This window comes from Rhipicephalus sanguineus, chromosome 2, assembly GCF_013339695.2.
Source record: "Rhipicephalus sanguineus isolate Rsan-2018 chromosome 2, BIME_Rsan_1.4, whole genome shotgun sequence".
Lineage (NCBI taxonomy): Eukaryota > Metazoa > Arthropoda > Arachnida > Ixodida > Ixodidae > Rhipicephalus > Rhipicephalus sanguineus.
In genome coordinates, this window is record NC_051177.1 from 12,840,623 (window position 1) to 12,867,524 (window position 26,902).

Consider the following 26,902-nt stretch of genomic DNA (forward strand, 5'->3'; position numbering starts at 1 on the left):
AACATGGCTTAAAAATTTATTGCACAACTTCTATTGAACACAAACTAAACTGAGGAAACACTGCGGAGATGTTTGTAGGGAAACAAAAAAGCCATACACACATATATATGTAGTCCCGCCATCTCACACTGACTAGAAAGCCTCAGACATTGAAGTAAAAGTTGCACATTAATATTGCACATAAAAATAGGGTAACATTGCACAGATATCTTAACTAAATCAAGCATCATATATAGACTGCTCGGAACATCCATGCAGAGGATTTTACGTTACACGGCTGCACTTACAGTAAACGTGAAACAAATCAAAATTAAAACAAATCTGAGTGCAAACTATAAATGAAGGCTATCACTACTTTAAGGAGTACCTTACTATATGTGTACAGAAGTTCCCTGTACATGTAGTAGACTTTCCGAAATGTTCTCAAACTTGCAGTGAATGTTTGTCATATGAAAACAAGATTATGCAGCTACAAACACAAAAAATTGGTTGACCCCAAGCTTCCATCAGGGATTGTGCGCTGTGCACATGACACAAACCTTCAATGTTTGTCAACGCCCATTGGCAAAAGTGGGTGCACCAAAATACATGTTGAGCACTACTAGCATCAGTTAGCCTGTAACGTAAATGCAAAAGTGCTGACTAGTAGAAAGTGAAAATATCTGTATGTGCACAAGGAGCTAGAACTTTGTCAGAAAATTTGGTAGTCTCTCAAGTCAAAACAAGTAGATGGTTAATGTTGAACCTCAAGGAGGACCAGAACAGCATATGTATCGTACATGGAGAAATGAGTGTAGAGCTACAATGCATAGGTAGTTGCGCTTGCAAGCCTGAACCGAAACCTTTGTACAAATACATGCCATAACATTTGACAGCATATTCAAAAGATTCCTAGAAATAGTTGTGGTCCCATGAAGCTAAGTATAGGTGTTTTAATTAAAACATGAGGTACGATAAAAAAATATGCGTAGTAAAACCAGCGATTAATGTATTGAACAGGTTACATGGAATTATAAACACAACAGGAATACCCACAACCTCGGGAATAATCTCATACTGCGCTCTACACTATAGAGCTCTTCGCAGTACAGTTGAGAGACACTTGGCGGAACGTTAAGAAGTCATTGGCATTTGAAACAGTGGTGCAAGTTCAGGCATCGTAACCTACAGCACAGTCACACTGCGATGTTGTCATTGGCTCTTGAAACAGTTGTAAAGGTTCAGCCATTATCAAACACTGAGGTACACTTATCAGCAGCAGCACATGTGAGTAGCACTTGGAACAAGGTTGAGCAAGCAGTGAAGTTCGGGCATGATGAAGGCATGGCGAGTAGTTGAAACGACGGCGAGCGGTTTTCAGCTTGGCAATGTGGATGCAGTTGTTGCCACTAGCAACAGCGGTGAAAGTTTGGCTACAACACTGGACTACACTTCAAGCTGCGACAAAAACTTTGCACCTTGTTTTTTCCGATGAAATAAGTATCTAACAAGCCCACTTATCTTGGCTGCAAATATCACTTGCGCAAACGTGCGATGTTGATTGTTTGGAGATTCCCAGTTGCATTTTCGGTTTCAGAGTGCACCGAGTGAGGTGGGAACCAGAGTTGTTTCTGTGTAAACAAAAAATTGTGCACGTGAGCACCGTGCGTTGACAACTCCTTTCATCAAGGGACTGCTATAATCCCCTCTGAGACACTGTAAATATGCATAACCCACTAAGGCAGCGGCTTTTGTACTGCCATGCAAGCCTCCCCCTTTTTTCAATGAAAAGGTCTGCTAGGAGAGTGTTCGCAAGGATCGTGGCAGCCTACGCAAATTCGAGACGCAGGTGGCGGCTGCTTGTGTGCACAGAAACCAAAGGCAGGTTTCGCGTGCAGTAACGCGCGTACACTTTAAAATTGCTTCTAAATATGTTCTAGGCTACATTGTCTGTTCATATTTGGTAGATGATGCATGTGTGTCGTAACATGTCTATTCAGGTCATCTCTTCTTCAAAATTTTGTGTATGCACTCCCTCAAGGGTGGACATGGCACTCAATCTTTTACTTCTTTCTCTGAAGAAAGTTGCTGAGTGCAGGAAAAAAATCGTGCTCCTCAAAATGGACATGAAATATACTGTTTAAAGAAAGTACACAATGTGCTAGAAAAGTAACCTTACTTGAAATGACCACAAAAAAACTCTTCAGAGAAAGAAATAAAAAGATTGAGTGCCATGTCCACCCTTGAGGGAGTGCATACACAAAATTTTGAAGAAGAGATGACCTGAATAGACATGTTACGACACACATGCATCATCTACCAAATATGAACAGACAATGTAGCATACAACATATTTAGAAGCAATTTTAAAAGTGCACACGCATTACTGCATGCGAAACCTGCCTTTGGTTTCTGTGCACACAAGCGGCCGCCACCTGCGTCTCGAATTTGCGTAGGCTGCCACGATCCTTGCGAACACTCTCCTAGCAGACCTTTTCATGGAAAAAAGGGGGAAGGCTTGCATGGCAGTACAAAAGCCGCTGCCTTAGTGGGGCAGTTTTGGTGGGTTATGCATATTTACAGTGTCTCAGAGGGGATTATAGCAGTCCCTTGATGAAAGGAGTTGTCACCGCACGGTGCTCACGTGCACAATTTTTTGTTTACACAGAAACAACTCTGGTTCCCACCTCACTCAGTGCACTCTGAAACCGAAAATGCAACTGGGAATCTCCAAACAATCAACATCGCACGTTTGCGCAAGTGATATTTGCAGCCGAGATAAGTGGCTTATTAGATACTTATTTCATCGGAAAAAAACAAGGTGCAAAGTTTTTGTGTCAGCTCTTTTGAAGGAGCCGCACCACAAGAATGGATGGACGCACCACAAGGATGATGCAGTTCATGAGTGCACCGCAAGGATGCCACAGTTCATCGGCGCACCACAAGGACGACACAGTTCAGCGCCGCAGTTGACGGACGCACAAGGGTGGACGTAGTTGACAGATGCATTCGGCTTATTCAGCGGCAGAATCCTGAAGAGAATGAGAACAACAAAATAAGCGCACAGCCAACCCAAAACCTTAAATAAATTTGATGGTGGACAAAACTCATGGATTCATCAGTCATGTGATTGGCTGAAGCCATTTTAGATCATGTTTTTGGAGCAGGAAAACATGGTTGTGGAGCAGCGAAAAGTGCATGTTAGACCAAAAAAAAAAGAAAAAAAGCCTTTTAGCGTCGCTAAAGGCTCAATGCTGATTGGAAAAACTGAATTTATGACAACTACACCAGCTGAATACAGTCGCCGACCGTTTATTCGGACTCAGTGGGAACCGCCGAAAAGTCCAAATAATCGAGAGTCCGAAATAACGGATTGACCAGGAAAAAAAAACACCTTTAAAGGCCCAAAGGCCAGAAAAACTTGTCATTGTACGTCTACACATAAGCACACTCGCGCAAGACTAAGTTGGCCTGCATTTCAGCCAGTGTTTGTCCATCGCTGTAGGTTGTCAATGAAACCTGTTCCGGGCTGCGATAAATCCACATCTGATAAGTGGGGCCGCGTCGTCTGAGTAGCCATCCGCCTGCATTGGCTCGAGGACCTCACAGACGATCTCATCATCGTCCAACTCGGCGAAAACTCGCGAGCAACATCGGTTTGAGGTCGGCCGCCTCCCACATGGCGAATAATCGCAGCTTTTTTTTTTTCGCCTTCGTCAGTGTCTTGTAATTGTCGCGTTTCATCATTAGTACCGACGGCGCAAATGAACGGATGGCGTCGGAACCAGTTCAGCACATCGGGCCTTGAATGCCAAGCAACAAATGAGTGAGCGAAGCGCAGATAAGCCCAGCCACAGAAACAATTGTTAATGCAAGCGCTCAAACGCGAAAAGGAAACGACGTCGGCCCAGTGTGGCATTCTCAAATGCCACACTGATCTGACTTCAAGCATGGCTTGGCTTGGCCTGCGGTGTGGCCATTTCGAGCGTGCCTTGGCCTGCGATGTGGCCATTTAATGGACACTGGACTGGCTAAAGCCGAAAGGTGGCCATTATAGCCAACAAACATGGCCTTCGAGATCGGCAATTGCCGACAGCGACCCGATCAGCCAGCCGCCGGAGTCTGAATAGTAATCGAACGGCCTGCTGTGGGGCGTCCGAATTTTCGGTCGTGAGTTTACATTACTTCAATGGGACGAGTGGCGGTGCCGCGAGGGTGTCCGAATAAACGAGCATGTCCGAATAAACGGCCGGCGACTGTAAAGCGGAGCTAAGCAGCATTCTATGACATTCCATGCAGGTACAGCTTGGACTACCAAAAGTAACCGCTTATAGTGCAAGACCGGCTATAAAGCGGTCATTTCTTACTACCGTTTATCTAGCCATAGAATCAGATGTACACGAATACCACTTATTGTGCAGCGCCCAAGATGAAAAACTGGTTATGATATGGCTCAGATAAAGGAGGTAACGACCGCGCTTCTCAACTTAAGTACAGGAGACTCTCAGTAAACGGAACCTGAAGGGACCAGGAAAATGTGTTCCGTTTAACAGGAGTTCCGTTTACTGAGAGATGAAAAAGGGTGCAGAATACAAGTAAGAAACCAATCGTGTTAGATGCAGTTGTTCCGTTTAAGCAGCAGTTCCGTTTAAGAGATTTCAGTTTACTGAGAGTCTACTGTATGTTGAACGAGGAGGTACAGCGACAAAATTGTTACGGGGGGCGGGGGGGGGGGACGCAGAGGAGCGGAGCGTGAAGAAGGAAGGAAAAACAACCCCCAGCCAGTTTGACTTCGCAAACACTGTCGAAACAACGAAGCTTATGCCCGTCCTTCATCAGGATGTATCGTTCTTTTATGTTCAAGTCTTCCCTGCACTGGCGCTTAGCTTCGACCTCTATCGCACAAACATCATGGTGGCCTCGACAATGACATGCCCGCTCTCGCGTTGGCTTTCGCCGACGCTCCCGTCAGGTGGCTTCTTCATCGGAAGAACGATAAATGTTCGCCGTTATGAAAACTGAACTCTGACACGCCATTTTACACTCCACGCACATCACCGTCATCTCATCTTGGTGAATTTCTCAAAGGTTCACTCCTCCTTGAAGGTTTACCCCTCACCATCCTCCGCCCTCGCCTCTCACAGCACAGCGCAGCCCTCCCCTTTCTACGAAGCCTCATGCTCCCCACACTGTGAGCATCGCTACGCCATCCCCGGACATAAAAGCCTCGACTAAGAACAGCGTCGCGGTTAAAAACAAAGATGCGTTGCCGGTGTCACGGGCGCCTGGTGCGAGCAAGGGTTGTCTCGGCTGTCTAGGCCCCGGAGAAGTCTTTGCCTCGGCCACTTCCCGTACGTTCCACGCTGAACGGGCGCTTGTATCAAGTTTATGGTGCCGCTGCTCGACTTTTTGTCCTGAAAATAGTTATGTCGTCGTACAGTGCAGGTATTTGCGTGCGACCTTGATTCCTCTATCAGTGAAGGTGCTGTTCGGCAAATGTAAACGCGTTGCGATGTGGCCTTACGTCTTTGATACCAGCAGGTGGACTTGCGAGCTTGGTAGACTTATGCAGTGTATTGCGGTTGTTCTCCCAACCACAAAGCCAAACTTGGTTTTACGTGTGCTGCCTTTAGTTGAGCTCGTGAGTGCGACCTATTACAGGCCCCATCTCAAGTTGTTGAGGGAAAGCTCCCCAGGTGGCAATGCGGCATGCTAGGTTGCCCATAACCGCCTCATCGGTGTCGCGCATGTCTGCTTTGGTACAGAGTTAACGAAAATCTTTGCAGCGGTTACATTCTGTTAGGGGTGGATGGATGATAACCTTCTGATCCTGAAAAAAATCGCAGCATATCCACAAAGTTAATGACGATGAGTGGGCGAAGCTCCGGAGGTTCATCGGTAAACCGTAAATCTTCCGTGAACTCTGCCCAGTACATCATCAACGACGTGTGATCGGGCGCGTTTAAACAAGTGCACTCACTACAGAGATGTAGTACAGCGTAGGAAGGGTATTATTCTTAAGGTTCTATGAACCACAAAAAACAGTCAGTTCTAGAATGCGTTAAAAAAACTTGAATGAGCCACTGTAATGCACTCACAACTTTCATGAGAAAAACAACTAAAAAAGACACACGAAACAATTTGCATTCCCAATTGATCTAAAAGCCATGTATATTTTCGCTATTGGTCACGGATTGCTCCTGTTCGCTTTTAGACCCCGGCATGTACTCTTCAGTGCCGTAAATCATGTTCCAAATGCAACCTTGCCCCTGCAGCAAAAGGGGTGCTAATACAAGCTTCCACCAGTCGCATTATCACACTCATGTTCAGCAGCAAGTGCAAGCCTCTGGCACACAGGTCACATGCTATTCGCTCTTACAATGTAAAAAACACAAGTCGTTTAATATTTCTTTGTTTGCAGTTTTCAAATATGAGTGCCTGTACTCTCTTGTGACAGCATATTCAGTGAAGCGAAATGCCTAAAGATGCCTTACCTTAGCAATCGCGTTGCGTTGTCTGGCAGGAGCATGCCGCAGCCACTCTCGGATGGCCATCTCCACAGTGAAATCGCTAGCCTCGTGTGCAGTCTGGACAGCACCTACGAGGAAACAAGAGGTTTTATTGAAGAGTATTCCACTCACCTGGAACACAAATTTTTGTAGGCAGTAAGCATGAAAACATTGAAGCACTGGCACACTAAAATTGCCTTTTACCTGAACCACTTCACGAATTTGAAGCTGTAAAGTCAACTGCATTATGCGAGGTAAAACGTGTCTGCTAATGAACCTAATAACGTGTTATGCTGGCTGAATGTGTTTATACAAAACAAATTTGATGATGCCCAAAATTCACCTGTAAAAGTATAACACAATGTGTTCTTGTGCTACGATCACGCTAGAAATCATGTCAGGCTACCGTCTCGAAGCAGACTTCAGAATCGAGGGCGTGCTCATGCTATGCGTAATGGTTTTTCTTAGGCTGTTGCGAATAGTAAATTTAGGTTCAAGTTGATTTCGAAGCGAATAGTGATTTAGTTGAATAATTTTGAATCGAATAGTGTATATCACATATCATAAAGAAAAATGAGCATATTTGTCCTGATCCAACTAACCTGGTCATTATTATTATTTTTTATGCAGGTCTTTTTGGTTTGAAGGATGTGGAAAAAATTTTGAACAGTAGCGGGATTTCAGTAGAATGCAAGTGATAACCTGTAAAATATGTTGCATTTCAAAATTTACTATGGTTGAACCTCTTTATAAGAGACACTGATATAACAGACACATGGGGTATAACAAACACCAGAGTGCTACACGAAAGTAAGGGTTGATAGGAAAATGCATAACTTAGTACCCTGCTTATAAGACACACCTCAATTAAGAGGCTAGAATTTCTCCCTCATGCATGCCTCTTATAAAGGGGAACAACTGCATACTTAGAGCGCATAGGCTGGTATAACAGGCTTGTAAACTTAAAATTAAAAAACGATCTCGGGCTGACGTGTGCAGGTGGTTCTGCATGCACGCCCAAAGCTCATATTTGCAACATTCTACGGTAGCTGCACGATGTCGTGGTCGCTCAGGCACAGCAGTGGAAGAGTGGTCCCCACACTACAATACGAACTAGTTGCCTGCTTCGTATTGTCTATTGTTCCGAAATCTAGTAGTCCCATGTTCATGCAGCGAGGGTCATCTATCCGGCAAGCTTTCACGCTGGCAAGGGCGATTCGTGTCACCAAATTGCAGCGAAGGCGTTTGCCACGCACTTTGACACACCCTCCTATGTTCCTCTCGCTTGAGGCACGCGCAGAGCTGACAGTTTCCTGGAAGCAATTGTTCAGTGCACTTGTGTCGGCAGAGTTTTGAAAATGTCGTGCCTTAATGACGTGCTCCCAAAACGCCTCCGTTTGATGCCACAAACCAACTACAGCAGTGCCACTACAGCATGGCCTTTTAAGCGGAAGGTCATTTTGCACACGGTGAAAACTTCAAACCTGCAAGCGCAGCACGAGTTTGGTGTGCTGCGCTGGCACTTCATGCGCACTATAGGCTTTAAATGAAACCCGAAGAGCGGCAACCATCGTCAAGTTATCACCGTGGACGGGTGCACATATGCGCAGTGCTGCCATACCGAACGCACGTGCGCCAGTGAACTGTGATGACTGGGAATGCTTGCCGCTTTTAGTGTTTCATTCGAAGTCGATATTACGTGCCTACGGGGTGCACGTTTACACAATAAAAGTGGCGGTTTTTTGCTGGTGAAACGGCCTTTCTTTTTTCATTCAACCTGCATTTGAGACTTGTTTTTTTGCCTTTCGAATTTCGGGGGTCGCCCTGCCATCGAGGGCAGCCTAGAGCAGAGTAAATACGGTAATTACTGGAACACAGTGTACAATTTGACCATTTGCAGTGGACAGACAATCATACAGGTAGTTGCATGATAATAAACCACATACACTTAAGATACCGAAGCACCTACAAATTACTGCACCTGTCCAGGCACTCTTCAAAACTATTCACGAAATCGTAGAGTGCACACATGTGAGGACCAAAATACTTACAAGTTATGCACGACGGCAACTGCATCTGACAGAAGCTGAGCTTCCCCTTCCTCCCTTGCCACGAGAACTGGCACGCCAGATGATCAGTCATGACGTACCGTAGCATCCTTTTCGTGCATGCGGCCGGATTTGCGCCACCTTTGACAGCAAGTTCTCGAATCTGGAAAAGCAAGTTCAGCAAACAAAAAAAGCCTTTAGGCTAATGGAGGGCTAAAGAGAATTGAAATGGCGAGCTCTGTAAGTAATAGAACATAATGTGTGGAATGGGCGACGTGATATGCACGGGGGTCAAGGAAAAACAGACGCGACACAAGCATTTGTGACGTGTTCATTCTTCCTCATCCTCTTGTCAAGGTGGCTCAGGCCACTTTGCAAACTAAGAACTAAAGGTCTGGCAACCCACCATGTAATAGCAGAATAACCACTTTATCAGAGACATTCCAGAATCCAATATATTTTAGGTCTCTTTTACGCTGTGCACCAGGTTCGCACTTTCCGATCACTGCATAGTTCTACATAGGCAGTCTGAATAAAATGAGCCTAAAAAAGGCTACAGGCAGATGCAAGAGGTTCTTATTCCTATCATCTGATTGTTACGCGATCTCCTTAGCGGAATACGTCACACAGAGCACACTATTCACGCTTTCTTCTACCACACCATTCCTACGCTTCCAGGATATTCTTGCAAAGCAAAATACGTCTTTGTAGAAGGGTCCTCTTTACAATAGATGTGCATAGTCATGAAAATACAACAGGAATGAAAGTTTCAAGCATTACACAAAATGCTGGTTGCTAGAAAAACCAAGCGCGCAAGCTTGCACACAATAGGAGATTTTCCTAATTCAGCGCCACCTGTCGGCAGCAACGAGAAGCATTTCTCAGCCGCCATTAGTAGGTCGCGCGCCGTCAGAGTAGTCAGAGTGCACGCGCGCGCGCTTCAGATTGAACGCTCGCGTGCGATCCTGTTTGCGCAAATAGTTGCCGATTCCGATAGAACGGGATCAGCGCAATGCCAGCCCATTGCTGTGTACCGCAGTGCACGCAAAGAGGATTTCGAGACGAGGATGGGTCGAAGGTAAGCAGAAGCGCGCTTGCCCGCGGCTTTGTTTACAATCGGTGCGCGGCTGATGCCTACCTTTTCTTGCAGGTCTCGTTTTTTTTTCTTTTCCGAAGGATACGGACTGGAGGAAAAGGTGAATTATAGCTATTAAGGGGAGACGTGGGTCTTGAAAAGTGTGTTTTTAATAGTTGGGGGAACAGAATGAAATTTAATACACTTATTCAGTTTTTTCTGCAGATTCCAAATCTGTGAGTAGATTTTTAATAGCTGCATTAGAACAAAAGATATGCTATTTGTAGAATGTTTTCTAGCACATTTCTTACGGGGATTTTTGGCAACTTCTTTTCGTCAAACACAAAAGCAAAGTATATGGCAAGATTGCCAGAAAGCTGATCTAGCCGATGATGCTATTTATTTTCCTATAATGTTGTTTACCAAATGATAATTTTGGATAATCATAAAGTGTATGAAGCAAAAAATTTTCACTCATATTTGCATGCATTTATTTTGCATTCAAAGTTTGATGAAAACAATAAAATTAGCATCATCGGCTAGACGAGCTCTCTGGCAATCTTGCTACATACTTTGTTTTGGTGTTTGACATAGCAAAGTTGCCAAAAAGTACCGTAAGAAATATTCTCTCAGAAATTGCTTATCTTTTGTTCTAATGCAGATAATAAAAATCTACTTGAAGATTTGGAATCTGCAGATAAAACTGAATAAGAGTACTAAATTTCATTCAGTTAACCTAACTAATAAAAAAACTTTTTTCAAGACTCACGTCTCCCCTTAAGCGTAGGGTTGCCACCTGCCCGGTTTTGGACCGGCCGGGCCGGTTTTTTAGACAAGGGGCCGGTCGCCGGTCCGCACCTAAGACCGGCCGTCATTGGCCGGTTTTTTGCTCATCGTATCCCGAGTATTTTTTTTTTACTCATCTCCGTGTTGACCCGTTGACCGCACTGACCGCGCGGGTGGAAAGAAAAGACGGGGGAAGAGAAAAGACGGGGGGAAACGTGACACCTGCATCGCCGCAATGACACCGCGAGTCGATCCCCTACATCGCCGGTGCCAGAGAAGCAATAGCCGGTATACTGAGAAAGGCAGGGGTCGACTCGCCCACAAGCCATCCACCACCATCGGCAGCTTCATCCCTCGGCCTAAAGATCGCACACCTGTGGAAAAAGCTCAGGGCGTCATGTACCGGATCGCGCGAGCCGACTGCCCCGCTTCCTACATTGGGGAAACCAAGAACTTCCACGAAAGAATCCGGCAGCACAAGAATAACCTCCGTCAAATGAACCGAGAACGGAGCGCAGTAGCAGAACACTGCGAGCGGTTTGACCACCATATCTGTCCCGACGACGCGGTGATTCTGGCAAAGGAAAGGAACCCTCGCCGGCGGCTCTTCCTCGAAATCCTGACATTCAGCAGACAACAGGAAACACCAACCGCTCTACGGGGACATTGCCGTCCCTCTCGTGCCACCGATCGCTGGAACAGAGCGAAAATCAGTATCAGTAGTTAGTTACGTGCTTCCTTTGCTTGCATCATGAGCACGGATTCTCCGCCTTTGAAAAAGCGAAAAATACGTCAATGCACGTTCCGGAAAGAGTGGAGATCTCAACCCGAGTACGAGAGCTGGCTCCTGCCCGTGGACGACGATGCCACAGCCGCAAGGTGCACCATATGTGCAAGCACGTTTACGGTTAAATTTGATGGCGTCAGCGCTGTGAAGCATCATGCATCAACGCAGAAACATAAACAGAAGAGCCTCGCCTCCAAACAGTCGGCTACAGTCAAAAAGTTCTTTGTTCCAGCCATTTCTAGCGCAGAAGATCACGTGACTGCTGCGGAACTGGGCACCATATTCCATGGAATCAAGCACAACTACAGTTACCTGTCAATGGACTGCGGCAGCAAGTTGGCACCGAAAGTCTTCTCGGATTCAGACATTGCTTCCAGAATGCGACTCGGAAGAACGAAGATGGAACACCTCGTGAAAGACGTACTGGCGCCTTACGCAGTGGAGTGCATAGTCGAAAAACTTCGCCCAGCAGGCCGCAACCTTCCGTTCGCTCTCTCCACTGACGCTTCCAACAAGGGAAACAGAAAACTTTTCCCCATTGCAGTGCGTTTCTACGATGTGAGTGGTGCCGGAATAACCGATGCTCTCATCGACTTTTGTGAGCAGGCGGATGAGACTTCCGGCGGCATCTGCGAACTTTTGGCAACAAGTTTGGAGAAGGTAGGCCTTTCTTTGGAGCGAGCTGTAGCGTATAGCGCGGATAATGCTTCTGTGAATTATGGGAAACATAACTCAGTTTTCCAGAAGATGCAGAAAGATCAGCCGACTTTGTTGAAGGCCAATTGCAATTGCCATGTTGTGCATAACACTGCCAAGCACGCAGTCAAGTCTTTAAAGTTTGACGTCGAAACTCTTGTACTAAAGGTATTCAAAGAATTTTCTTCTAGCTCGAAATGTGTAGAGGAATTGAAAACGTTCTTTGAATTTTGTGATCAGGAATATAGCAAAGTTTTGTGTCATATTTCGGTCCGCTGGTTAAGCTTGTTTACAGCCTTAGACAGATTAATTAAGAACTGGACACCCATCAAGTCATACTTTCTGAGTCAAGGAGAGGAGGAGTGCGAAAAAATAATCTGGAGATTTATAAGCAACCAAGCCGATGGACTTTCAGAGAGTGTCACGCTTCCGGAGTGCTACATGCACTTCATGCACTCGTTCCTTGCAATGTTCCATTCAGCAATCCTCACCCTCGAAAAGAGTCACCTTGAGCCGACAGAACTTTACGCTGTAATGACTAAGCTCAGGAAACAGCTGATTAATCGAAGGGATGATATGTTCTTCGGTGTCAAGGCTAATCTGGGACTTGAAATCCTTCCTGGTGGACAAGTTGCAAAGCTGGAATTTTTGAATGTCTATGACAGGGCCCTTGCGTACCTCGAAAAGTGGTTTGACTTCGAGAACTCCCCGTTTAAGATGCTCGCCGAATTGGATCTGCGCAAAGGTGCACCCACTACATTGGTGGTAATAAATGCGGGCAACCTTTTTGGCAGTGACTTTCAAGAGGAAGGGGACGAACTCTACTCAGAGCTTTGTCTTTTGAAGGATGCTCTGCCTGGACTTCTAAAATGTGACGAGAAATCAAGCTCGATGTGGCTGAAGTTCTTAAAAGCGGTAAAGTGCCCCCTCTTGCAGAACCTAATGGAGCATGTCTACTCCATTCCCTGCAGCAATGCGTTCGTGGAACGCGTCTTCAGCGTGATGGGAAACTTGTGGACGGATGAAAGAAACCAACTAAGCGTCCCAATGGTTAAGGCAGAACTTTGTGTGCGGTATAATTTGGTGTACAGCTGTGAAGAATTTGTAAAGATGGCGAGAGAAAACAAGAAGCTCATCCGAGCCGCTAAGTCGAATTCCAAGTACATATTCAAGTTCCGCGAATAAGGTTGTGAGTGTACTGCACATTATTGCGCGTGTAGGTATACATGCATTGTATACTTTTTAAAGCACTGAATAGCTCAGAAAAAATGACCAAAAAATTGAAATTCTACTCGGAAGACACGACTATTCCGATAAAGAGACTTCATTACACACATTTTTGAACAGTTGGCAGTATTTTTTTTTCCTGCGGCGGCTGTACGCCAGCGCGAGCCCCGATGTCAGTTGTCACCGCGGCAGATGAAAGGTGCACGTGTTCGTGCCCGTTACCTCCCTTTCTCTACCTCTCCTTTATATCCCACTCACCCTCTTCCACAAAGATGCTGAGATGTTACCCCTTCTTTAGGGGCTTTATCCCACCTGGGAACATTGTTCGCTGCAGATGCCGCTCGTAGTGGTTTTAGGAACCGTAGTGGGGGCTGAGCGGGTTGAGAGACACGGGCGACGGAATGGCATTGTTGGCACGCCAGTTCCAGGCACGGCCGTTCGAGGAAGTTCAAGGCACGTTAGTTCAAGGCGCGGTGGTTTGTGAAAAACGCATTAAGTTCATCATTTTCTGCAAGTTTCTGTCTGAAATGAAGGTTGTGTCTACGGATTTCAGCACCCAATTTTTTAGTTTGGCTGAAAAGCTCGGCGGCAAATATTTTGTTCAGCAAGCATACATAACGCTCGTTTGACTTTGAGTGCAAACATTAAACCAGAGACTAATTGATTCGCTCAGTGCTGTGTTTGTATGTACGTGGACATATTATATTGATGTTGAAGGAGGGTACAATAAATGCCATCGCATGTCGAAGATTTAACATGGAGTTTGTTTATTTTCCACACAACCTCACCTTCGTGACCCCCCGCTGACGGGCCGGTTTTTTTTTCTGGGAAAGGTGGCAACCCTACTTAAGCGTGACGAAGGCCCTTTCTTCACCGTGACGAAGTTCACAACAGTTTGTTCAAGGCATTTTACTGAAGCAAACTACTTGCCAAACGTCGCCGGAAACCGTCGTTTCTTGAAGCAAGACGCCGTGCCCAGCATCTTTGCGTTTAGTGCTCCGAGGCCTCCACCAAGAAAAAAGCCAAGAAATCGAGAACCACTTAACCTCGTCAGCGCTACAGTGCCTTCCGAAGGCGGGCGATCGACTACCGCGGATGTGAGCGACGTAGACATCTGCTCTCCTACATCGGTGATGAGCAGCATCGATGGCGTGGTGTGTGGTTGTGCGTGCTCGCTAAAGATTTCCGACCTCACCGAACAACTCGACCTAATGACGGCGCGTGTCCGTGCGTTAGAGTCGGAAGTAAAGAAAAAAGCCGAAGAAGTGGAGCTCACTAAAAGTTCGTTGTACAAAGCAGAGCGAGCGCTCGACATTGCAGCACAAGAGCGTAGCCAGCTGGAGAAGTGCGTGAGCCGAAAGTTTTCCGTTGAGTGCTTTCGGGATAGCCCTGTGTACGAAGACGTTTCGATCGAGGCGGTTTGGACGTAGCTTTCCACAGCAAACTTGTGACTTCATTCATCGTTGTGCTTCGCTAACCTTTCTGAGGCGCCCCGCCACGGTGGTCTAGTGGTTATGGCGCTCGACTGCTGACCCGAAGGTCGCGGGATCGAATCCCGGCCGCGGCGGCTGCATTTTCGATGGAGGCGAAAATGTTTGAGGCCCGTGTACTTAGATTTAGGTGCACGTTAAAGAACCCCAGGTGGTCGAAATTTCCGGAGCCCTCCACTACGGCGTCTCTTCATATCTTGGTTTTGGGACGTTAAACCCCAGATATTATTATTATTATTAACCTTTTTGAGGCGCTGTAGGCTTCCACTTTTTCTTCCGTAAGAGTCTCCGGAATAACTGCGAGACTTTTGGACCACGACATCACCACCAAAACAGTAAGCGAGACGCTGTAGTGTGGGCTCTCCGACACTGCCCATGCAACTGCCTGAAATGACGCCCTACTAATGGCGGACGGCAAAAAAATCAGTGTGGCCAGACTGAATTAGGAAAATCTCCTATTGAATAAATTATACAGACACATGTCTGTATAAGCACTTGTCTTCAGGGCAGTAGTGCGCGTTACGCTATCATTATAAAACAATTTGCCAGTTACATGTTATGTTCTTAAATTGTCAGTATTTTTTTCTTCTTTTCGAAGTTGGCTTGTTTACACGCTTCTTTTTTTTTTTGTACAGTTGAACCCCTTCATAAGAGGCACTGATATAACAGACACGTGGGGTATAAGAGAGACCGGTTTGCTACATGAAAGTAAGGGTTGATAGGAAAATGCACGACTTAGTACCCTGCTTATAAGAGACACCTCATGTAATAGGCAAGACTTTCTCCCCCGTGCATGCCTCTTATAAAGGGGTCCTACTGTATAAGCGTAGTTACGTTTATATATGAACGCTCAATAGTCCATACAGCGTACACAAATTTGTCTAATTTGTGTGAAATAATCTGTGCATATTCATTATTGTACATTATTTCAGCTTCTGTGACGTACTGTTTTACATTTTTTGTTTTGCGCACGCAAACAGTGTACATCATAATTGTCATGTATTACTTTTGATATATATATCTTTACTTTTGCCAACTACTCTGCTACATATGAGAAGCAGAAACGTTTAGTGTAAATGTAGAACAAGAGATGTTTGTATGCTTTGGCTGTCAGGAATCGAGGAAAGAACCTTTGTCAAGCTGCTAGATTGCAGCTTTTTGTTCTTGTCCTTGCGTTATCTTGCTGTAATGAATGCCAAATACACTGATTGATTGATGTCAGTGCGGAAACATTCATATCTACAAATCTTCTGCCCATTGTTATAGAATTAGGACGCCCACTTTTAGAAACTCTTTCAATTCCACCAGATTGTCCCGATTACCGGAACTCTTATGCCGCACCTGTGGTGTCCAAATTACAGTTGGCCGTTATAAGTTAAGCTAGAAAATAATTAGAGCAAAAAAAAATTTTGCTAGCAGGCCATATAAATGCAAGGCATTGTGCAGTGACAAAGAAGTCGACATGAATAAAGCCACTCACAAATACTTCTTTTCGCGTGCCAGTCAGAGTACAATCGAACTGTTTCAGGGTCCCGTAGTCGTCAAACGGCATCGCAACTAGTGGTTCACTGTTGGCCTGAGCCTCCATGTTCCGTCTTGCAAACCTTGTTACTAAATCCCCCAGGAGTTGCCCCTGCTGCTGCTGCACCACACGAAGCCCAGCCAACTGGGTCAAAACTTGGCGTTGGAATTCTGAAAATATAATGGGCATCAATAGTTTCGCAAAAAGCGTCAGTTCACTTTGGCCAAGAATTAGGAAGTGTATGGTCGCCAGATATCCCAAATTAGAGAAACAAGACACTATATACAGATGGGCTGGTAAGGTGGCATTTGGAGCTCAGTAGGTACTATTTACCTTTTTTTTTTTTTCGTGAATACATGGATATGATTGAAGCGAGGGGTGAATGTGACCGTGTGAGAAGGGATGCAAGTAAAAACATGCGCCTGTGCAGACTTCATCCACTGTAGTCATCCTATGTGTTTGTGGAGCTGCTTTCGAAAGTTCATTCACCTCACATTTGAACACACTGAAAGTACAGTATGTTAGCATTTCTTACATAGTACGCAATTAACATAAAGTCTTGAAACAATGCTAAAAGAGTAGCTATCCCCATGTATACATGCAAAAATTGTGACGTTTCTCAACACTTGTTAGAAGTAACAGCTGATGTTTGTGAACAGTAAAAACTTTCAGAAGTGAGTAATCGAATGTCAATTAGCTAGAATAACATATAATGATGGGGAAAAGTGCACCCATACACATGGACATTAAGAACACTTTACGGCTCGAGTTCGGCTTGCATGACATAATGTACAGTCGCACTGAATATGACTTGCAACATGGGAGCGCGCGACCTCAAAAGTTCAAATACTTATGCATGACTTCCACTAACCCTTATTTCCATAACTACATGCTGTTCTATCACTTGGGGATAATCCCCAGTTAGAAAATATTACTTTGTTGTTGAAATGAAAACAAGCTGAAGCCATGCACAATCTTTGAACTTATAAGGCCACGCACTCCTGTGCTGCAAGCCATAATCAACATGCCTGTACCTCTTATTGATCTGCCTAAGTCAACTGAAGTGCCCTGTACAGGAATCACAGATAGCAACCAAGACGTTTAGGCGCAAGTGTACCGTGCATTTCAACTTCCGCTGTCTCCATTTCACCTTAATTCAATCGACGTAATAATGGCACACGTTCATTCATCAAAATCATCATCTTCAACGACCAGTTTCGTGGCGGCATGGCGTGGTTGTCTTGAGCAATCCAGCACAATGGTTTTTGAATCTGTTAGTATGAGAGTGTCGGGACGAAACGAATACAGAAAAAAAAAGATATTTTTGCTTGAAACAAAAAACGTAACCAGAACGTTATTTATTATTTCGTTCTGGAGTAAAAACAAAATATTTTTTATCGATTTTCGGTTCACGGGAACACTTGTCGATCCGGAACCGAGGTCATGCAACGTGAGCATAATGCCCAACTCAGGGCAGGGGCGTAGCCAGAAATTTTTTTCGGGGGGGGGGGGGGGGGGGGGGGGGGTTCAACCATACTTTATGTATGTTCGTGCGTGCATTTGTATGTGTGCGTGCCTATATACGCAAGCAAAACTGAAAAATTTCGGGGGGTGTTTGAACCCCCCCAACCCCCCCCTTGGCTACGCCCCTGACTCAGGGTACAGAATCAGTGCGTATCTTGGGCAGATATCCCAAATATATGTTGAAATATTGCGGAAAACAAAAAAAAATGGCAACCAGAGCCGTTTGTATTATTGCAACTGAATTTTTGCTTGCCCCTCACACAGGCCATTGTCAGCGCTGAAGTTTGCTTGATCAGAACAGGGGTCGCGAATACTATTAGAGTACACTGGATTACGGGCTGCTTCTGAGATCATGCTCACACTCTTGACACAAAGCATTGAGCCTGCTCAGGAAGTTTGTCCCCTCTAGAGAAAATTAAATACTAACTTTGAAGAGCACTGGTTTGCGTTATTTGGTTACGAATTCATGGTACAGTTACTCGCGCTTCTTTTCAGAACGTGGAAAGAATTTCTCTACTCTTGTCCCAGGTTGTTAAAGGGGAAATCTTATGGTTTTGTGGTTACGAAACGTCACAAAAGTTGTTTTTTTTTTTTTTCGTTCAGGAACGGAACTTTTTGCGGTGGAACGAAACTAAAACTGAAACGACAAACATTCCGTTCTGACACCCTGGTTAGTATTGTACATAGCATGTGAAATCGTTATGAAAGGTAAAAGATATTAAACACATGGCATGTGCTACACAATATAATTTATAAATAAAACGATTGCCTAGCAAGCACTGCAAGCTATAAAACCTAGAGTTGTGCGAACAGCAAAAGTTTGGGTGCGAAGCGAATGGAACATTTTGCGAATACTTGATGAATGATTTTCGAATACTTCAAACTGCAATTATAGAAAACAAGTTGCAGAGGATTCCAAACACATTCTTATGAGAAAGGAACATGGAAGTGTTTCTTTTGGCTAGGTTGGTGAGGCACTGGAGGGATGGTGTTCCCTAGTTGTTTCATCAAGGACAAGGCAATGCAGAGGCCAAATTGTATTTATTTAGGGTGCTACCAATGTGGTGTCAACATTTTGCACGTGAAAGGCAAAAATGCTATTTCCTCAGCCTCTCCTACTCCTTTGACTTCTGTGGAAGCACAACTGATGTCGTGTACAAGAGCACGCTCTCTTAGAGTACGGAGTTCCTAATCTGCCTCATAGACGTCAACATAAAAGAACATCTGAAGTTTTGGGCGAAAAAAATCTTTGGCGTCCGTTTTTTCGGACTTTCTGCCCAAATTTCATGTCCAAAACAGCATTAACTGAACCTCCACCTCTACTGTATCGTTTTCGAGCTGGAACCAGCATTTTCTTGATTCAATAAAATTGCAAACATAGTTACGCATTTTCTTGCGTATCAGCCGCAGAAAATAATTTTATATTCGCAGCGAAAGTAAAAAAAAAGAAAAAGAAAAGACAAATTCTTGCTTGTAAAGCTGCCATCACGGCAGTGCTTTGCAAGGAAGCTAGCTTCGCAGCAATACGCGGGGATCATTTTTAGAAAATGATCCGCGAATCGTTGCAGAGGGTGCGGGTTATACGCAAAAAAAAAACAAAATAAAAACGGTAATTTAAAATCGGCTTTGCCGCAAAGCACACGTATAATGTGGTGAAGTGTACTGAAAATCTGAAGGAGCCACTGCTAATCGGACGTTCACCGTATTTGTCTTCGGCAAATCAGAATACTTCGAATAGTAAAATTCTGGTGCGAATGAAATCGCAATTAATATTCTAAAATTATTCGAAACTTCGAATATTCGCACGCACCTAATAAAAACACTTGGTGTGCTTTGAAATCAATCTCGAGTTAACCTCTCGCGTCTATGTGATGACTACCACATAATTTCACGGTGTGCATATTAACCAGTTTTGCCCAAGTGATCAAACAAAAGCTCAATAAGTTGTACAGCTCCCAGAAGTTACATTTCAACAAGGGCACTACTACGTAATGTTTATACTTTCACTGTGCATTACTACACACCGCACTAGAATCATTCAGCAAGGCGACACCCACCTACTTGAGTGCATTTGCGTGCTCCGCTTACCTTCTTGAGACATCACTTTTTTTTTATGCGGTTGACCAGTCCCAGCTGCTGCAAACTCTGCGTCTCCTAGTGAGGCAAAGAAAGTGAAAGCCAATTAATCCAATCTTCATACATATGATGTCCACCGAGGGCATATTAGCAATGCTAACCATAGTCCACTTCACATGGCAAGAACACCAATTTCTCAGAAACCTGTGACTTCCCTTTAAACAATATCTGCGTTTCACATGCCATAATGACAATATGCTGACAAACTGTGTAGTTGTGGCTGCAGTAATTTGTATCGTCGGGTGTTATTAAATGTGCACTGACACAGCACAGTGCTCTTTTAAACAATTCATTGCAGTTAGCTTGCTTCTGGAGAAATCATAACTTTGGGACAATAAAGGGTTGACAGTGTCAAGCAATTATGTGTTACACACACTGTCCCTGTGCTTTTGTGCCCAAACTGGCTCATATGTGCAGTGGGTTTTTGCATGCAATGAACTGTACATATACAGATTATAACTGTCAGCCGCATGAACTTTCAAAGACGTTCAAAAGCTACAACAAAGAATCCTACTTCTGTGTGTATTCCTACCTGCTGCAAAGCTTTCTCCAGTAGCATGACCTTCTGGGGTTTCACCATGAAGCTCCAAAAACACTGAGCACAGAACAGCAAACACACTGGCAATAAGACACTGTGTTGCAGCATGGTAGGATGCACAGGTTTGAAGGTGCTAAGAATAACTTTAGGTAAATGAATATTTCACCTGCTCTTCCTAGCAATGTCACATACTAAGATAGAACAAAACCAATAATTTTATTTATGGTTAGATATGCCTTGGCAAAGCACAAGACAGAGCAAAGTTTGAATGCACATTAAGACACAGGCGACATGCATAAAAAAGCAAGACAAGCATTTCTTTTAAAAATTGGTCAACAATAGAGGACTGTCAACAATAGAAGTCCACTAGAAGACACTACAGGAAAACAGACTGCACAAGGCAAAAAAGAGGAAAACCATTTCCAATGACAGTGGCAATTTATTTATTGTGAAAATGAATATTTCTACAGTTTACGCTCAATACAACTATTGTGAAAGCTAATCATAATTACCTCCTTCGTCTTCTGCATCAGCATCTACCTGAACAGGTACATCTGTAGAAAACAAAAAATTTATGTGACATGTGATCGAAAAACCTCAAATGGTTACCTTCGCTGTCTTCACTTCGTGGTTCTTCATGGCCTGCAGAGATAAATAGATTCATCACTCTCGAGCTCAATACTCAGCCAAGTTTCTGTGTGGTACAGTACAAAACTGGGCCAATGCAATGCTCTATATGATCTTGTCATTTGCTTGGCTTGTCCTTACAACAAGGTGATGTTTAGATGTGAGTGAAAACACTTACTGGCCACAGATGGCCCAGGAAATGTGCTTGGTGGGCGCGGTGGCTGCCTGTTGTGTTCAGGTTCATATCTGGTGGGCTTTGTCACCTTGAATGCAAGGATCAAATAAGCATTGTGTGATGCGACAACACGATAACTGAACACATTTTTACCTTTCTCTTTCCTCCCCCAGTGCTCTCCAACTCTGATGTGTACTGCAGGCGTGGTAGTGCCAGACGAGCATCGCGATAGTTGTCTAGAATTAAAGGAAAGTTCATAATACAAGTAGGTGTCCCGCAATCGCCAGATGTTCTAAACTTACTAAATGTTGCTTTCATGAGCATGGTGTACGCTTTCCACCTTGGTGAAGGCTGCACACCTTTCTGAACCATTGCTGTCTTGCTGCCAGGACCAGGGGGCCAGAAGCACTTTCGCCCACGAATCCATGAGGACGGAACGACGGCTATAGATTTGTCGTCTTTGAATTCTACTACAGAGAACTTCATCTGCAAAGAATAATGTAACAAAAAGCAGGGGTGCTCTCATAGATCATTGCTTGAAACTTGCATTTTAAAGCAGCAGAAAAAGTGTCTGCTGCGAAATTCTTACCCGCAAGATTTGATGGCTGTCAAACGTCACAGCAATACTAGAAGTCAGCAATCATTTGAGGTGGGGTGAGACTTCCTTTGGTCAGGAAAATTCAATTTTGTAATTTTGCAATCACCTGATAGAGAATTACGTTATCTTTCAAGAAATATATCACACTTAGGTGCTCGAGGTGTCCAATATAATTTTTGGTTTTATTTCATCCACACATTGACCGGAAATGTGCGTGTGCTCCTACGCAACTTCAGCGTTTTCCTCAAAACAACCTCTTTGAAGTTCGTCAACTTTTTTCTTGCGGGCATGAGCGAACAAAAAATTTTCACGTGTGCTAATTAGTTGCATTTACATATTTTTAGTAACAACACAAACCAGAAGTTATAGTTCGCACACACCGACAAACTTAAAAAGCAAATCTACTTTTTGTACGCCCACAATTTCAGTTCCAAATCCTAAGCATCAGTAGCTATCTTTGTACAAAATTGAAATGTTCTGCAAATATGATATCTTAATGAATAAGAGAGAGAGAAACAACTTTATTTCTTAATGAATAAGCACTACATTACTAACAGCACCAAAAACTAAACAACACTACACACAATTTTACAGTAACCTACCACTGCAATGCAACCTGCCTCTAGCTTTAAAATATGTTGCAAGTGTCATAGGCATAGCTTTTATTACCACTTCTGCACTGCTAAAATTCGATACAAAGTCTCATCCCACCTCAACATCTGCCGTGCCAGTTTAATGATGCAAGGTATTTAGAGCACAAAGCATTATGAATACATCCTATTCACTTCGTCTAAACAAGACAGAGATGCCTATCTGTGCCGGACTATGAAACTGCCATTAATGACACGCACTGGTATGTAGCAGAGGCAATACAACATACATGCCATTGTTAGGAAGCAACACTAGTTTTCTGATATTGACAATTGGCCAACACCTCAGAGAAGACAATTTGTCGACAACAGCTATGCCAAGCCTTCTAGAATCGAAGGGGTAGCTGTAAAGAGGTTCTGCACTTAAGAAACATCGGCCAATGATGCATGGCTGCCCATTCTGGTCATGCGCAATCATATGGATCAAAACAACATCATCATTTATTTTGCAACACCTGTCAGCTTCCTTCTTGCTTAGAGTAAATGACGGGAACTTCACCGAGGCGTACTGGGGTGATTTGCAACCCAGTGGCAGGCCATCTCCTTCATAGCCACCAAGAAGCTCATAATCTGCAGTGCGCCTTGCGCCAACTGGCTCTGCGTGAGCTCTTTCGTGCATCCTGTTGTAAAGCTGGCTGAGAGGGAAGCCTGGCCTACGCAAAAGCTTTTTAACTAGCTGCAAGTTACTTTCGAAAGGGAATGCAGAAAAGGCATCTAAAGTTCCATACAACTCACAGTCAGTAGCTAGATGCAGGAGGCAATGCACATTATAGGACACATTACTGGCTCCGTAAAGGTCCACGAAGCCCTTTACAAAATGATCCAGTAGAGTGTTTGCATATGCTCCATGCTCCTGACACAATCCAGGTGTGCTTAGTATAGAGGTTGCCACATGCAAAGTCAAGAAGTTCTTATAAGCAGCCTCAGACAAGCTTTCTTTCAAAATTATAGGCCCTGTGTAGTGGAGAAAGAGGCGGAATTCTGTTGCTTTCCACCTATCCTTTTCATCAAGCCCCCTTGGCTTCCGTGCAAATTCACAAGGAACGTTATTCTGCAAAGCTAAACTCTGCTTTGAAATCTCCTCACGCTCCAGGGGACCCAGGCGCACTGAAAGGGGGCCAGAAAGCCAAAGATTGACCAGCTTTCGTGCCACGCCTAAATATACCAAGTGCATTGGATCGAGAGGGACATTTCTAATACAGTCAATGGGCAGCTCGGTCAAAACAGACACGCCCTGGTGGTGGTCAGGATCTTGCTGCTGACGAAACGACTGATCTGTTCTCGGAACACCTGCTGTTGGCGAAAAGCATACTCTATCTGCGTAGCTACCTTCAGCCGTGCATTTCGGGCAACCATTGTAGCTACTGTGCCCTTTTGTTTTGAAAATGAAAGAGCGTGCAGGTGCATCGCATATTACGCTGCTGACCTCTACCCTCACCAGAGATCCTTTCACTGAAACTCCCTCAACAAGAACATCCTTCAGATCATCAACGAAAGGCCTTAGGAACATGTTTGCACAGCTTGGCTTTGATGGCCCAAAAAATGCACCCACAATAAACGGCCTTTCTGACAGGACAGAACCACAAGAGAGTACTAGGCACTGAATAGGCCACAGTTGCTGTCTCGAACTCTTTGAGAGGGGAATGCCATCAATGTTGAAGTTCAGGCTGACGAGTTGTGGGCAGCCATCCAAGCAAGCAAGAACTCTCTCCAAACCTCTCCGAAGTCCATAATGGCAATATAAACCAGGAGGTAACTCTGAAACACCCGCTACGTCAGCTGTGTTACGAGGAGTCTTCAGTAAAGTCCTAGCATCCTTTGGAAGACTCTGGAAGCACCCATGGGTTCTTAAGATACCTAGTAGAGGTGTCAGAGACCTATGGGCAATATTATGCTCCAAGGCCCACTGAGCAAGCAAAGCTTTGAAATCACCGCTACTACTTTCATCTGGTGCACGTCCAGTGGCTTCCTGCGCGCTGGCACAGTCTTCGTTAGGCAAGAACCCTGACAAATCGTCACGGTGTTCAGGTGAACTCCAATCACACAAATCCTCCGCACTGCTCCCTGAACTATCTGAAATGCTTTCTGCGGAATCTGAACATCCTGCAGTATCGCCTCTAGCCGCGTCACTGCACTCAGGCGTCGCACTTAGAGTGCCGGAGTTAGGCGACTCGCTTCTTGGACAACTGGTTTGTGAATTCGACTGAATGTCTCTAACCTCTCGCGCACGCTTACTGGGCTGTGAGCTGCCGCACGCCTCGTCGGGACGACCAAACGTCTCGAACAAAGCATCAACCTCACGGCGAACTCTGCTCTTGACGGCATCTCGACTTGTGTTCATATTTGAACGAAGTACAAGAAGACAGCCTACTCTGGCGAAAGAGCACTTCACGTTGCTAGACGAACGGCATGACCTCTCATCAGTTTCGACAAAGCCAAAATATCGCAGAATTTGCCTTCGGTCGATGCCTCACGATACCATACCAAGAAACACAAGTACTTCTGGTACAGCGGCACGGCGCGACTACAATCACTGCAACGAAACTAGGCCTAAAATCGCAGTCGCGTTACGACAGAGTGAATACGGTACTTCGCTTTCACAGAAAAAACTTTAAACCGCGATGTACGTACATCTCGTTCGACGAGTTCACGCGATGGAGAACGGAGTTTTACCACACGTGGATGCCTTACGACACTATCGAGCAATACGAACACAAACAGCTCCACAGCGGAATAACTAGCGACCGCAATCACGGCGACTCAACTAAGCTTACAATGGCCAACGCGGGTGGAAAACATCTTTAAAAACAACATCAAAGCGCAGATTGAACTACGCACGCTCTCACGTTAAGTAGGTTTCCCACAATGTAGAACGGCGATTACTGTCAGCCCCTGACGATGACAAGACGAACTCAAACTACGTCTGGCTAACTCGCGACATTACACTGCACCGAAGCTAAGCCTAACATACCCGCTGCGGCTGGAAAACATCACTTCAACAACAGACAGATTCAAGCACGCACTGTACGACCTCACGTTCGGTGGTTGCCGCTTGCAGACGGAGTGTCACCAGGGCCGCCAAGGCTGACAAGCCGAAGGACGAACAATGCACACTGCCAGCAACTGCCACAACGGACCACAAAACTAACACGCTAAGTGACGCTAACACCTAACACTGCTAACACTGGGGCTCTTCGATTTTCGGACTTCTGGCAGTTCTCTGGCAGCCAGAGATAGCCAGAGGGTCAGCCAGCAAGTTCCGGTCGGGACAGGAAGCAGCGTCTTGGTCACGTGTGTGGGAAGCCCGAGACAACCCGAAGCTGCCCGAAGATTACAAAATCGAACGCTGGGACAGCCAGCATAAACGTAAACAAACGCTACCGCCGTGGCAGCAAACGAAACTTTGCGCCGCGTGCGCGTTGGTTTTTCTGCATTGCCCGCTTGAAAATATGTGGCTAGGTTTGCTGAAGAGCTGAAGTGATACTCTCGAGCATACGGATTTGGGATACGATCACGTACGTTCGCAAAATCGTGCGCAACTCGCCCCGTCCGCGAACAAAACAGCCAGCTGGCGCACGGCGCCACGAAAGCGATGCAAGGTGAGCTACCGCGCCGCTGACGGCTTAACCAGCTCACGTCTGCTTAGTACGTGTAACAGTCACGGCACAACACGACGCGAAAATCTCGCGAAAGTGATCGTGTCCCCAAAAGAGCTCGAGGATCTATCGCGTACTACGTCGCACACACGCGTTGACCAGCTTGCATTTTGTCATAACTTGAGACATGCGGCGCAGGGGCGTAGCCAGAAATTTTTTTCGGGGGGGGGGGGGGGGGGGGGTGGGTTCAACCATACTTGATGTATGTTCGCGCGTGAGTTTGTATGTGCGCGTGTATATATACGCAAGCAAAATTGAAAAATTTCGGGGGGGGTTTGAACCCCCCCAACCCCCCCCCCCCTTGGCTACGCCCCTGATGCGGCGGTATGGGTACCACGAGTGCGCGTTATATCTAAAATAAACTTATGTGTGACGCGTCTTCGACTCGTTTTGGCAGATGTTGCCTGAGCCTCTTTTCCAGTCCTAAGTGGCACTCCAAAAATCTCATGTAGCTCAGCTTTTGTTTGAGCTACTAGGTGATAACCGCGTACATACTGCATGGAATTATTACTAAGAGGTGGAAAAAGACAAAGCCGACGATGAAATAAGCAACAGAAGGATGTATACATTTCTGAATTCATCTTCGTTACCTCATATACTGGCCCGTAGATCGAAGTACGCTCGCACGCCTTTCGCGACCAACGAGGATCACACAAAAAACAGTGTCGCGATCGCTTTTATTCGATCAGTGCATTTTATCAACATCGAAGACCTAGTTGAAATAGTTAAGTTCTGACGGGGTTCACGCACGCAAACATACGACGGAGCGAAATAGGTAGTTCGATCACAATCGTCTCAGCTAAATGCACATAAAGCACACACGACACCACAATCGAATACTACTACGAAAAAATAAACTCGAAAGGGGTCTCCATGCGT

General features: G+C 45.1%; 1 protein-coding gene across 3 annotated transcripts; it reads right to left on the reverse strand.

The window, feature by feature from the left end:
- On the reverse strand, positions 1-25,546 carry LOC119382424 (uncharacterized). 3 transcript variants are annotated; one of them, XM_049412198.1, is made up of 12 exons: positions 25,391-25,546; positions 21,422-21,605; positions 21,273-21,355; positions 21,123-21,207; positions 20,927-20,959; positions 20,830-20,871; positions 20,312-20,374; positions 19,732-19,797; positions 16,078-16,289; positions 8,540-8,699; positions 6,474-6,577; positions 1-3,011 (listed from the first exon to the last, which is right to left on the reverse strand). In XM_049412198.1, the coding sequence occupies exons 2-12, from the start codon at positions 21,603-21,605 to the stop codon at positions 2,994-2,996; spliced, it is 1,050 nt and encodes a 349-aa protein (XP_049268155.1). In that variant the 5' UTR covers positions 25,391-25,546; the 3' UTR covers positions 1-2,993. The 3 variants fall into 3 exon arrangements, with proteins under 3 accessions (XP_049268155.1, XP_049268154.1, XP_049268156.1); XM_049412197.1 differs by lacking the exon at positions 25,391-25,546 and adding an exon at positions 25,214-25,377; XM_049412199.1 differs by lacking the exons at positions 20,312-20,374; positions 25,391-25,546 and having other exon boundaries at positions 21,422-24,713.
- Between the last annotated feature and the right edge of the window lie 1,356 nt (positions 25,547-26,902).

What these genes read in the sequence shown, in the direction of transcription:
- LOC119382424 (XM_049412198.1), bottom strand. Translation starts at nt 21,605, where the DNA reads ATGAAGTTCTCTGTAGTAGAATTCAAAGACGACAAATCTATAGCCGTC. An exon ending in TGATGCAGAAGACGAAGGAG is followed by an intron (nt 20,375 to 20,829) that starts GTAATTATGATT and finishes TTCTGTGCTCAG; the next exon opens with TGTTTTTGGAGCTTCATGGT. An exon ending in GCACGCGAAAAGAAGTATTT is followed by an intron (nt 8,700 to 16,077) that starts GTGAGTGGCTTT and finishes TTGCTTTTCCAG; the next exon opens with ATTCGAGAACTTGCTGTCAA.